The sequence below is a fragment of the Ursus arctos genome, unplaced genomic scaffold (genome assembly GCF_023065955.2).
Source record: "Ursus arctos isolate Adak ecotype North America unplaced genomic scaffold, UrsArc2.0 scaffold_21, whole genome shotgun sequence".
Classification (NCBI taxonomy): domain Eukaryota; kingdom Metazoa; phylum Chordata; class Mammalia; order Carnivora; family Ursidae; genus Ursus; species Ursus arctos.
Genome location: NW_026622886.1, coordinates 39,088,723 through 39,102,555, shown reverse-complemented (window position 1 = coordinate 39,102,555; position 13,833 = coordinate 39,088,723). Strand labels below are relative to the sequence as shown.

Below are 13,833 nucleotides of genomic sequence, written 5' to 3'. Positions count from 1 at the left end.
AAAGTTCCATTTGTAAGTCATCATCATTATTATTATTTTTTAAAGATTTTATTTATTTATTCGACAGAGATAGAGACAGCCAGCGGGAGAGGGACACAAGCAGGGGGAGTAGGAGAGGAAGAAGCAGTCTCCTAGTGGAGGAGCCTGATGTGGGGCTCGATCCCATAACGCTGGGATCACGCCCTGAGCCGAAGGCAGACGCTTAACTGCTGTGCCACCCAGGCGCCCCATCATTATTTTTTTTTTTTAAGATTTATTTATTCATGAGAGAGAGAGAGAGAAAGTGAGTGCAGGGGGGAGGAGCAGAGGGAAAGAGAATTCCAAGCAGATGCTGCACTGTACTCAGAGCTTGATGTGGGGGCTCAATCCCAGGATCCTGAGCCGAAACCAAGAGTCAGACGCTTCACTGACTGTGCCACACAGGGGCCCCAAGTCATCATTATTTTTACAACCATTTATAACACCCTTGCTAACTACCTGGATTCCTTGACATAGATTATGGTTAGACCTTTTTTTTAATTTCATGCTGTGCTTAGAACTCATTTCTTCTTATTTTTTAAAGCTATGTTGATGGACTGCCCGGTGGGTTCCAAAATAGCAGGCAGGACTGGCATTATCCAAAGCAATATGGCAGTCCAAAGGGAGCATTCACCCTGTGGAAGGACTCAGAGTGGGATTTGCTTTTGGACTGTTTGGCTGGGATGTAGTTGAGACATCTCAGTGTTTTGACCCTGAGTCAATCTCATCTGGGCTGGAAAGAAGATCCTACTGCCTGGAGAGACCAGGCAGGAGCGCAGGCTGACGCTCAGGCAGGAGCCACATGTATGAGCAGCACTGAACTTGCCTGGTGCCTCTGGTTCTCCCTTGCCGGGGCGGGCTGGGTGTGGTCTTCCGTGGGAGCCAGGCCAGGAGAAGGCAAAGACGGAAGGGGAGGCAAAGGAATTCATGAGGAACGTAGAGACAGTGCTTGTCAGGAGGCAAGTGCCCTAGCAACAGTGGCAGAGGCCCAAATGAAAAGTCCTTTCTCTCCGTGGTGGAGTTAAAGGAACCCATACGTGGTGTGGGGAGCACACCGCCCTGATGAGTCAGAAACGCTGGGCTTGAGCTTCTGCTAAATGAGCATATCTCACCTTCCGAGAGTTAATTCCCTGGCAGCCATTCCTGCCCGTGTTGTGGAGAGTTTATTAAAAATCAGTGCCTGGAGTAAACTGTCCTCCGCACTGTGATGGGGACGGGGGACCGAACATACCTGGGAATCTCAGAACGAGTTAGAGGTGATCAGAATCCACATTCTCTCACAGTGTCTTGGTATTTCTGCTGTCTGTTTTAGAATCGACCTGCTGGCTGACCAGGTCACCAAAGTTACATTGGGCCGGTTACACTTCAGTGAGACTACAGCGAATAACATGAGGAAGAAGGGCAAACCAAATCCTGACCAAAGGTACTAGCATCTGCGTGCACACCCATCGTGGCCAGCCGGTGCCCTCCGGAGGCCCCTCGGTCCTCTCGGTCCTACCAGCCTGTAAACCAGGCCGCCCATGGCCCCTTTCCCCCTTCTTGGACTCTTGCCATTTATTAACACATCTCATTTTCCCTTAGGCGTCTTTCCTTGTCCATCCTCACCCCCACAGTGCCTGCTCCCCTGTCCAGCTCCAAATCTGCTTGCCTTGATTCCCTCCCTAATTCTCTGGAGTGACCACACGTTTATGCCTCACTGTTGTCCAAAGGCTGAGGACCGTCAGACCGCCCTGCTTGAACCTGTGTGCTCGTCACCAGTATAAAGCCCTGAGTCCTGGAGCTCTGCATCGCATTTTCTGGTTAAAAAAGAAAATGAACTTGCATTAATGATTTAAACCTGTGGTTCTCACAGTGTGGCCCCAGACTCTCAGAGACCATGTTACCTGCACGCTTGTTAGAGGTGCAATTTCTCAGGCCTCACCAAAGACCTGCTGAATCGAAAACTCTGGGGTGGGGCCCAGTAATGTGTATTTTAACAAATCCTCCAGGTGACTTGGATGCACCCTCAAATCTGGGAACACTGGTTTTAGAACGTAAGTGTTGGAGTTGTAAAGACTTGAATTTGAAATTTGATCCTGCCGTATACGCTGGGTGACCTCGAGCATGTAACTTAACCCATGCTGTAAAATGGGAACAACGACTATATCCTTCTCGATTCTAAGTGAGATACTGTAGATGAACGGCTTAGCCCAGCGTATGACACATTTTGAGGACTCAGATGACGGCTAATGTTTGTAATGAAAAGAACAATTATTACTATAACTATTTTACTTTCGATACGGGGGACAACTCTTATTCTCTAAGGATTAGAGACTCTGTGGAGTTACAGAGGAAGGTTTTCACATGCCGTTCTTAAAGCCAAAGCTGCTCTCATAGGGATAGTTTTATTTTGACTTTCAAGAAATGATCTGATCTTAAAAATGCCTCATCAGTGTTACATAGGAAGAAGTAATTGAAGTAACCTTGATGAAAATTGCACTGGGAGTAATTGGAGGCAGGGTCGAGGTCTTTGACTAAAGTCATGAGTGGAGGGTGTACAGGGGAAGAGCAGACGGGGTGGGAGGGATCCAGTGCGGCTGGGCAGGCCCTGCTGGGATAGGGTGCGTGACCTGCGTGGCTCTGGGCAAAGGGACCTCTTGGGTGGCCACCTGCTGTGCATCTGTTTGTGAGCAGTGATGTGAGGAACAGCTCACGAATACCTCAGACACGGCCGAGGGTGGACCCAGAAAAATATTGAGTGAATCGACTGCTCTTTCATTTCACAGGAAGGGCAACTTAGAGGAGACTAGAAAAATCTTTAAATATGCAAACCTATCTAGGTAAATTCACCGTGAAGTGTTGGGTGGTATTTGCTGGCACAAATCGTGTCTCTGTTTCCTGATGTGTTGATCTGCTGTTTCTGAGTTAGGTACTTCATGTTGGTGGTTGGACTGTATGCTGCTCACCAGGACCAGTGCTATCTATTGTCTGCCCACATCTCTGAACGGATCATTGTAAGGGTAAGCTTCAGTTCTTTGACGTTTCTGGATCCCACCTGCTTTTCTCCTCTGAAGGAGAATTTGTATTTTCTTTTCTTTTTTTTTTTTTTTCAATTAAAAAATTTTTTTTTCATTTGCATTTTCAATGGCATGCTGGAAGTCTGCTGTTTCTCAAAGGATGATGATAATAATGGCAGATATTATTATTTTCATTTTCACATAATGGTTCTCAACCAGGAGAACTTATGTTCCTCAAAGGTCATTTGGCAATGTCTGCAAACATTTTTTGGTTGTCACAGTTGGGGGTGCTACCAGCCTCTAGTGGGTCCAGGCCAGGGGTGCTGCTCAGTACCTTCAATGAACGAGATACCCCTGCAGCCGGGATCCCCTTCCAAAATGCCAGTAGTGCTGTAGTTGAGAAACTGGTCCAGGCACTGGGCTGACTAATTTCAGCATGACGTCATTTTACACTGTGTCACACTTCCGTTACCTTCCTCACATGCAGAGGAGGTAGGCTCAGGAGGGCAAGAAACTCATTTCGTCCTGATCGCGGTTTGCGACTGATGGGGCTTGGGCTGCAACCTAGTTTTCTCTGATCCTGAAGCCCACAGGGTGGGGAAAGTAATAAGAAGGCATTTCCTACCCCAAATGTTGGTGACCCAGGGAACATCTGGTCCCCTGCCTACCGCATGGTAACGGTTCGGCACGTTTTGCTGAATGAATGATTGGTCACAGCTGTGGACGGGAATCTTGGCAGCCACAGACACAGAAGACTGCTGGCAGCCGGAGCTGCAGCTGTGTGAGGCCAGGCTGGCCACCGCTGAGAATACCAGCGGCCTAAGGTAACAGGTCACTGCAGGCCTGGCAGCTGGGGAGGGGCTGTGTTGTGCCACAGGGAGGACATGTAAAGTCCAACAGGAAAAATCATTCAGTACAGCAACTTCTGTGGCTGTTACTCTTTGGCCTGGGGACCAGATGTACCTCTTTGGGGAGATGAGTCTTTCCTTTCTTGCATTGGGCTATTCGGAAACAAAGGGCCCTCTGTATAGTTCTTTAAATCAATTAAAAATCATAGGCTACGTGTAAGTGGAAATCCTTAAACTGCATCTCCAAGCTTCAATGGAGGTGAAGGGATGATGGAAATGAGGTAAAACCCCTATGTCCAGATGTCCCAGGTAAAGGCCAGGCTCTGTCCCTGCCGGTTTTTGTGGGACCTGATCTAATCTGTGGCAAGCAAGGCTCCCCTGCAGCGAAGGCCGGTGGGGCCCTCTTCCTTGGTCATGGGCTGAGGGCAGTGGTTCTCCATCCCCCAGCAGGGTTCAGGGCGGTCTTCGACCCCTGGCCTGATGTCATCTGGGATTGCTGTGCTGCACTAACAAATGCGATTTAAAAGTCAAGTCTGGAAGCCTGGGAGGAGTAAAGACAGACGACGCCATTCTTTTCAGAGTTAGCATAGGTTAGATGTTATGGAAGTACTGCTTTGAGCTGGGAAACTCATGCCTGAGTCAGGCAGCCTGCGAGTCACCTGCGTACCTTGAATAATTTACCTGGTGTCTGGTTTCTCCACTTCCTGCTGGAAGCTCTGTCCTCTGGCTGCGGTCAAGTCCACACAGCAACAATACGAGAGAGTGCTACTGTCTAATATTCTATTACCGGGACTCTGTTAATTGGTGCCTCCTTATATCCAGACGCCGTGGTGATTTAATTCATGATCACTTTGAAAGGCTGAGTGTTCCTGCAATTCATATTCGCTATGAATACTAAAAAACATTAGATTACACTTAGTATAGTTTGGATGTCACGTTATTCACTAAATTTTTATTTTAAAAAAAGTGATTATATTCCAGATTTGATTGTTTTCTTCTAGCCATAAATTTTGGTTAAAGAGGATGCCCTACTCTAGAAGTGCTCTGGGTAATACAGGGGTAACCCTGTATTACTGTATTACTGTATTACTCTAGCAACAATGAGAAGAAGGAGAATGGTAAGCAGTGCAAACCACTCTCCTCCCCCAAACTAGAAATATCTTATTGATATTATTTCATTCTAACCCCAAATGCAGAAGTGAAAATGAATGCAGTTTTTGAATCTATTTAACCGTTTAACATTTAAACCAACCAAGAGAAAAAAAACTGAGCTTCAGAAATGGTGATATTGTTCGAATGAGTGAGTTTTTGAAATGTTCACAGAGCACATTTCCTGCGCCTAGGATTCTATGCCTTGGACGTATACCTATGGTTGGACAGAGGGCAGACCAGCCCACATTCTCCAAAACAGCCAGATGTGCTCTCTTAGGCCATAACCTGGGTCTGTTAGTTTTAGCTCGGGAATGAAGGAAGAAAAATTTGACCACTGAGCATGTTATAAGAGCAGACTACGTTATATGGAGAACTGCCAGTTGCACTAAGCAAATTCAGATTCATGTTGAGGCCTGAGAATCATTCTTCCCAAGAACGGAGATTAACGTGAGGGCAAATGTATGAGGCTTAGACTAGATGCGTTTCCGGCCTCCAGGAAGACTTCAGGAGACCTAGCTTGTCAGAATTCTCCTTGGAGAGAGGATGATGGGCAAGACCCAGGAATTGTTCATCTGGGTTGTCAATCAGAACAGCTTTAGAAATATATTATGGTCCTGTCGTGTAAATTGACCAATTTCATGGAAATTAAGGTTTACTCCAAAGACAGATTTATTTCCCAGGTCTTTTGTTTTTGGGAGCATTCTGCCATGGAGTTCCTTCAGATTCTCCTTGTTAATGACTAGGTTTTCATTCAGCTCCACTTTCCTTCTAAAACACATAATTAAACCTGGTTTGGAGTGCTGTGTTGTAAGCAGGAGGGATGATTACTTTTGTCTGCCTTTTCAAACATGCACCGGGGTTTCCTAGTTTGAAAATGAATACATTATTCCAGTTTCTTTTCCAGAAGAATAAAAACACGCACGTCCCCAAGAAATGCCCCCTTACTGCCCTGCAAACTGCACAGTCCTAAGATGAGAAACCTACAAACAGGGGCAGGGAAAGCAAAAGAAATAATGGGGCTGCAAAGGATGGTGAGGCATGGGTATAGAGCCGAGCCATCCCAGGGCCCAGCTCCATTTTTACCAGCTCTCGCCCTTTTCTACAAAACTCCCTTCCTTCCCCCCATACACAACAACACACACACACACACACACACACACCAATCTTCTGGAGTTCAGATGAATTTTTTTTCTTTTAAAGATTTTATTTATGTGACAGAGAGACAGCCAGCGAGAGAGGGAGCACAGCAGGGGGAGTGGGAGAGGAAGAAGCAGGCTCCCAGCAGAGGAGCCCAATGTGGGACTCGATCCCGGAATGCCGGAATGCCGAGATCACGCCCTGAGCCGAAGGCAGACACTTAACGACTGCACTACCCAGGCGCCCCTGGATGAATTTTTATTTACCCAAAGGAATCAGTATGTGGGGCAATGTCCATTTCACCCCGTGGTTGGGATTCAACTTTTGTTAACTCTGGAGGGGGTAACTCGACCAGGAGTGTATGGGACAGAGAATCCCCCAGAAAGTAAAACAAAGATACCTGGATCCTCCCTCCACAGTTTATTTAATAGGTTGAATATACATTTCTAACAAGTTTCCAGGAGAGGCTGCTGACCTTCAGACCACACTTTGAGCTGCACTGATAGGGAGCATTTCTAGTCCCATTTTCCACGAGCCCTCTCAAAAGGAACAAAAATTTGTTATGAACTGTCTTCCTCAACTCAAGCTTTCCTAATATGCTCTTTGGCTGCTGCTTTTCGAAGCTCAAACAATGGTAAAACAAAGAATTTCCAGCTTTCCATTCCAAACTTAGAATGATCTCAAGTTACTATTAACTGCTGTTTCCTGTTCCAAGCACCTGCAGAGGGCGCCATTTATATTTTACTCAGCGAGTGGAGCTTCCTCGCAGAATTGTGCCACTCTGCAGGTCTGTCGCTGAGGAGAGCAGATTAAGTGATTACAGGCCCCTTTTGGAGACATTGCAGGTTTGGTTCCAGACCACCGCAATAAAGCGAGTCAAATGAAGTTTTTGGTTTCCCAGTGCACGTGAAAGTGATGTTTACACTATACTATGGTCTAGTAAGTAACAGCATTATGTCTTAAAAAACAATGTACATACCTTAATCAAAACATATTTTATTGCTAAAAAATGCTAACTATAATCTGAACGTTCAGAGAGTAATGCAATGGTTTAGAGATGGTGGAGGGTTCTGCCTCAATGCTGGCAGGATCGAGGGGGTGGCTGCTGAAGGTTTGGGGTGGCCCCTGCAATTTCTTAAAATAAGACAACAGTGAAGTTTGCCGCATCATTGACGAAGTCTTCTTTTTATGAATGGTTTCTTTATAGCATGAGATGCTGTTTGATAGCATTTTACCCGCAGTAGAACTTCTTGCATAATTGGAGTTAATCCTCTGAAACCCTGATAGTGTTTCATAGACTAAGTTTATGTAATATTCTACGTCCTTGGATGTCACTGCAACAGTCTCCACAGTATCTTTAACAGGAGTGGATTTCATCTCTGGAAACACTTTCTTTGCTCACCCATGAGAAGCAACTCCTCATCCATGAAAGTTAGGTTATGAGATTGCCGCGAGTCAGTCCCATCTTCAGGCTCCACTTCTGATTCTAGTTCTCTTCCTATTTCCACCACATCTGCAGTTTCTTCCCTCTGCTAAAGGCTTGAACCCCTCAAAGTCCTCCATGAGGGCTAGAATCAACTTCTTCCAAATTCCTGCTAATGTGGATATTTCCACCTTTTCCTATGAATCAGGAATGTTCTTAATGACATCTAGAATGGTGAATCCTTTACAGGTTTTCAACTTTCTCCGCCCAGATGCATCAGAGAAATCACTATCTATGGTAGCTATAGCCTTATGAAATATATTTCTTAAATAATAAGCCCTGAAAGTCAAAATGTCTCCTTGATCCATGGGCTGTAGAAGAGATGTTGTGAGCAGGCATGAAAACAACACTAACCTCGTTGTACGTCTCCGTCAGAGCTCTTGGGTGACCAGGTGCATTGTCAATGAGCAGTCATATGTTTTTTGTTTTTTCTTAAGGTGTAGGATACTTTTTTATTTTAAAGATTTATTTAAGAGAGAGAGAGAGCAGGGGGAGGAGGAGCAGAGGGAAAGGGACAGAGAGAATGTCAAGCAGACTCCCTGCTGAGCACAATCTCACGACCCTGAGATCATGACTTGAGACAGAATCAAGAGTCAGAGGCTTAACGGACTGAGCCACCCAGGTGCTCCGAGCAGTCATATTTTGAAAGAAATCTTTTCGGAGTGGTAAGTCTCAAAAGTGGGCTTAAAATATTGAGTAAACCATGTTGTAAACAGATGTGCTGTCGTCTAGGTTTTGTTCCATTTATAAAGCACAGGCAGAATAGATTTAGCATAAATTCCTAAGACCCTGAAGCTTTTCAGAATGGTCAATGTACACTGGCTTCAATGTGGAATCAGCCTGTCCTTTGGAGCTTTGAAGCCAGGCATTGACTTCTCTCTAGGTGTCAAATTTCTAGATGGCCTCTTCTTCCCATAGGAGGCTGTTTCATCTATGTTAAAAATCTGTCCTTTAGGGGTACCTGGGTGGCTCAGTCGGGTAAGCATCCGACTCTTGATTTTTGGCTCAGGTCATGATCTCTCTCTAATAAATAAATACATAAAATCTTTTAAAAATCTGTTGTTTGAACGATCTGGAGCTTTCGGATAACTTGCTGCACCGTCGACATCAGCCCTTGCTGCCTCACCTTGCACCTTTGTGTTATACATATGGCTTCTTTCCTTAAACCTCAGGAACCACCTCTGCTAGCTTCAGATTTCTCTTCTGCAGCTCCCTCACCTGCATGGAAATGAAGAGAGTTAGGGCCTTGCTCTGGATAAGGCTCTGGCTTAAGGAAATGTGGTTGGTTTGATCGTCTATCCAGACCACTCAAACTTTCTCCACAACAGCAATAAGGCTGGGTCACTTTCCTATCACTTGTGTGTTCACTGGAGCAGCACTTTTAATGTCCTTTGCGTTCACAGCCTGGCTATCTGGCACAAGAGGCCCAGCTTTCAGCCTGTCTCAGCTTTCAACATACCTTCCTCCGTAAGCTGAATCATTTCTAGACTTTGATTTAAAGTGAGAAACATGCGTCTCTTCCTTTCACTTCAATACTTAGATGCCTTTGCAAGGTTGTTAATTGGCTTAATTTTAATATTGTTGGTTTCGAGGAATAGTGAGGCCCGAGGAGAGGAAGAGAGGTGGGGAAATGGCTCGTTGGTGGAACCGTGAGAATAACACACAGAACACATATTGATGAAGTTTTGCCGTCTTCTATGGGCATGGCTTGTGGCTCTGCAAATCACGATAGTAACATCAGAGAGCACTGATCACAGATTACCATAACAAATGTAATACTGAAAAAGTTTGAAATATTTCAAGAATTACCAAATCTGTGGCAGAGACATGAAATGAACAGATGCTGTGGCATTAGTCGTGAATGGTGCAGACAGACTTCCTAGATACAGACTTGCTACAAACCTGTAATTTAGAAAAAAAAATGCACTATCTGTGAAGTGCAGTGGAGCAGAGCTCAATAAACAGAGGCATGCCTGTGTAGGTTGGACAGTAGTTGTTATGCACAGCAGTGTGTGAAGGATAATTTGAGACCATTCATCCTCATTTTTGCAAAGTATTCATTTATACGTGATTTCAATAAATTCCCACAGCACTGTGAGATAGGTAAAGAAGTCATTTTATCTTTATTCTTCAAAGAAAAAAAGCTGGTACAGAAAGGTTAAGTGACTGCCCCAAGACCACAGAGCCAGTTTGTGTCATAACACAGATTAAACCGTTCAGGTCTTCCCTAAATATATGGGGCTGTGGGATAAGTAAGAAAAGTATTTTAGAGACTTTAATTCATTTTGGGGTTTGATATCAATGAACCACCCTTGAACGACATGGGAACACAGCTTCATAATTTCAGAAAGAGGTAGTATGTGACGGTTTGCTTTGACCCATTAAGATTGTGGGTTCCAGAGAAGGGAAAAAAGTTTACAGACTTTATAACATTTCCCATTACTGATGAGGAGGACCCCTCCATAGGTCTATATATTTAGAAAATTGCAGATCTGTGGCCCTTTCCAAAATGACTTGGACGTATTTTAGGGATCCGATTTTTCATCTGATGAAAGCTAAGTGAGATTGTTAGAATTGTTCCAAAAAATTAAGTCTACTTATATCTGCTGTTCCAACATGATATCAGGCTTATGATAATAATTATCCCAAAGCTCATTAAGGAAAAAATCCATCACTGTCTATTTTGCTTCCTTGAAGTGGCTCGTTATGTTCAGAATAGAACAAAATGCATCAACCTTTATACGGTATACCTTTGGACTGAGTTGATCGCTCACAGTAAAGGGATTTGAGTCAAAGCCAATTTTCCATTCACGACCAAGGGGGATCTAGGGACCTTGTAGCAAAGTACTTTGTTTAAGTGAAGTCACACAAAATAATGTCCAAAGTTACTACTTTCTATTCGTTTACTGCTTTAATCTATCAAATGTCAATGGTTGAGTCGTGCAGCTCAAATTTCAAACAGGCAAGAACAAAAAAGTTGAAGACACCTAAAAGTCCTTTCACTGAACCCAAGCTAAGAACTAAACTTTGTGGTGTTTTTTAAAAATTATTATTTTAAAATGGGTAGTGCATGCTTATGGTAAAGAAAAATCCAAACGATACCAAGAGTGTGTATGTTGAGCAGTGAATCTCCTTCCCAGCCCATTTTCTACGTCTCCCAGTTCCTGTCCTTGAAGAAACCGTTGTTATTGGTGTCTTGAGTATTCTCCAGAGATGATCCATGCATATCCAGGCCCTGAGTTTGCAGTCTCCTGCATTGCCCAGAAAGGCAGAGGGTGAAGACGTTGCATTAAGGTTGACTTTTTAGATAATCAGGGTCTATACTGTTGGTCTGAATTTGTGACAACTTGCCTCAAACACACAAAAATCGGATTTAGAACAATAGGCCATAATTTTAAAAACAAATTAATTTTGTTGTGAGGATTTGGAGGGATTCAGAGATCCTTACTTAAAGATATTTGGAAATATATTCAGCATCCATAGGAGGTGGGGTGGAGGGAAGGCAGGAGAGTGAAAAATTCTTCAGCAAAGAATTTTATTTAAGAGTAAAATCTCCAGAACTTTGGTCTCATCGTTTCACTTGGATTCTCTTTGAAGACTGCATTTGGCCAGGGTTACTTTTTTAAAAATATAATTTAATTTTTTTTTTGAGAGAGAGAACACGAGCAGGAGGAGGGGCAGAGGGAGAAGGAGAGATAGAGAGAAGCAGACTCCCCGCTGAGCAGGGAACCCGATGTGGGGCTCTATCCCAGGACCCTGGGATCATGATCTAAGCCGAAGGTAGTCGCTTAACCGACTGAGCCACCAGGTGCCCCCAGCCAGGGTTACTTCTAATAGGAAAAGTTAGGATCATTATTTAATCATTAAGGGAAGTGTAAGTCCAGCTCCAGAATTTACTAGCTTTGTGGCCTTGGGCAATTTGTTTATCCTTTCCAAGGCTTCTGGATATCTATAAAATGAGGCTAATAGTACACATCTCATAGAATGGGGGAGTGGACTAGCTCACAACAAATGTAGATGTTGTTATTCTTTCTTCAGTGTCATCTGTGTTTAGGGAATAGTTGAAGTGTATTAAATATATTTGTGCTGTCATTTGCTTGTCAATTGCATATGAAATCATTAAAGTGTTTTAATACTATAAAAGAGCTAGCTAAATACAAAGTATTTTTATGTCTCTGGGCTTTCATAAGCTTAGAATATCTTCTGATGTAAGGTTCTGGTTTTAAATCATTATTCTTATCCCTGAAAAGAAGGTCATTTTGAGTTTCCTTCTTCCTGATATCCACCCAGTGTAACTGACACATTCTGATTTCCAGATAGTTGCAATAGAGCCTGGACGTCCCAAACCATGACATACTAAGCTCCTGCTTGTGGGGAGCAGAGCAGTTAGGGGAGTCTCCTGGCTCAGTGTGGGGCCACAGTTATTTGGATATGTCAGAATGTCCCATCGAACATATGATTCTCAGGTGAAAGGCTTAGATAACATTCTGTCTTCCTTTGCTCTGAGGAATAAAGCAATCATCTATTCCTGCTACTGTAACTTTAATTGTAACATATTTATGTATTTTTTCCAGGCCTCTAACCCTGGGCAGTTTGAAAATGACAGTGATGCATTATGGCAGCGAGGACAAGTTCCAGAATCTATTGTTTGTCATAGTCGAGTAGGAATAAACACAGATGCCCCGGATGAAGCCCTGGTCGTCTGTGGCAACATGAAAGTGATGGGGACGATTATGCATCCCTCTGACAGCCGGGCAAAGCAGAACATCCAGGAGGTGAGCACAGGGCAGGCCTCGGGCACCTGTTCTGACACCCGAGTCAGGTGTGCTGGGCATTCCTGGACGCTGACATGCCTAGCAAAGGGCATCTCTACACGTCTCCTGTTGGTGTGAGACGAACACAGTGCTTAACAATTGTGAGTGTGGGAGCCGAAAGGCATCTCTGCTGAGACTGTAACGTGCTTCCTACTCAGGAGAGCGGACTTACCTGACAGGAGCGGTGGGCAATGACAGCACGGCGCTGGCTTCACAAGCAGGAAGTCTCCAAGTTACTGGCCACGGGCCACCGCCCTTCCTTCCACACACTGTCAGCTGCTGGAACTTGCCTTTTCCTTTGTCATCTCCAGATGTCCATCTCCCTGCTCATCTTCCAGGCACTGTCTCAGTCCAGTTCCTGCCCGTATTTCTCCTGAGCCTCCCAGCCTCTTCCTCCCAGAGACCCTGCCAGCCATTGTCTTCCTCACTCATCGTCTTTCTCTGAGGAGCACTTCGTGGAGCTCCTCCTCCCCCTCTTCCCTCCAACGAGGTTTATCCCATCGCCTAAGGCTCCGGGCCAAGACCTTCTCCTATCTGTGGAGAGATAGTCCCTGGTGGAAACCAGAAATCAGGCCTGGAAATCAGGATGTGTTTCTCCACTTTGGGCTCATCCCAGCAACGTGGCCCTAGATAAGACAACTCCGCCCAAACCCACTGCCTTCATCTGGAAGGTGGAAACGGTGCCTCTCTGCTCGATCCTACCAAGTCTTTTATAGTTTTTAACCCATTGAGATAAGAATCGTCTTGGAAAGTCACAACTGCCATGAAGGCCTAAGAGATTAGGATTAAGATGCTTATCCCTTAGCCAGACCACACTCAGTTCTAGCTCGTCCACCATTTAATTCTCTTTCTCAGTCATTGTTTCTACCATTTCCCCATCTTCTCACTCACACTGCTTCTCCTGTTAGCATGTTTGAGGCTGTGGCAGAATTGTGTTTGAACCTCCTTTCCTCAGTCTTTTTTAGTTAATAGGAGGCATAATCTGTAAATCATTGGCCATTCTTCCAGACTGCATTCCTTTCCCAGTGCAAATGTGCACTGGTTTTTCTGAACCAGCCAAGGAATGTCCTCCTTTGCTGAGTGGATTCCAAAGAATGGTTGTAATTGTAGACTTTTATACTGATTGCAAAGCTGTGGTTCATGTTAGAAGAGCTGTGACCTACTGCCGGATGGGAACTCTTAGGGCTAGAAAGTTCTCACATACATTTCCAGATCCCAGTCCTAGATATTGTGCTTTTGACTTTTAGAGAGAGATAAACTGTCTGCATTTCAGATCACACCAACTCACTCACTCCTTTGCAATTGGCTATACAATTCCTTACCAGATCTTATCTAAATGCAAACGGAAAATGACAAGCTGGGGAGTCCTCTACAGCCCCTCCTGC

The 13,833-nt window shown here is 44.6% G+C and overlaps 1 protein-coding gene across 1 annotated transcript in view; it reads left to right on the top strand.

Annotated features, from left to right (window-relative positions):
- The window catches only part of MYRFL (myelin regulatory factor like), a 115,395-nt gene that overhangs the window by 54,812 nt on the left and 46,750 nt on the right, over positions 1-13,833 (top strand). Inside the window, exons 9-11 of the mRNA XM_057316441.1 lie at positions 1,331-1,441; positions 2,927-3,017; positions 12,209-12,409. Coding sequence (XP_057172424.1) covers positions 1,331-1,441; positions 2,927-3,017; positions 12,209-12,409 — 403 coding nt within the window. The remainder of the gene's footprint in view (positions 1-1,330; positions 1,442-2,926; positions 3,018-12,208; positions 12,410-13,833) is intronic.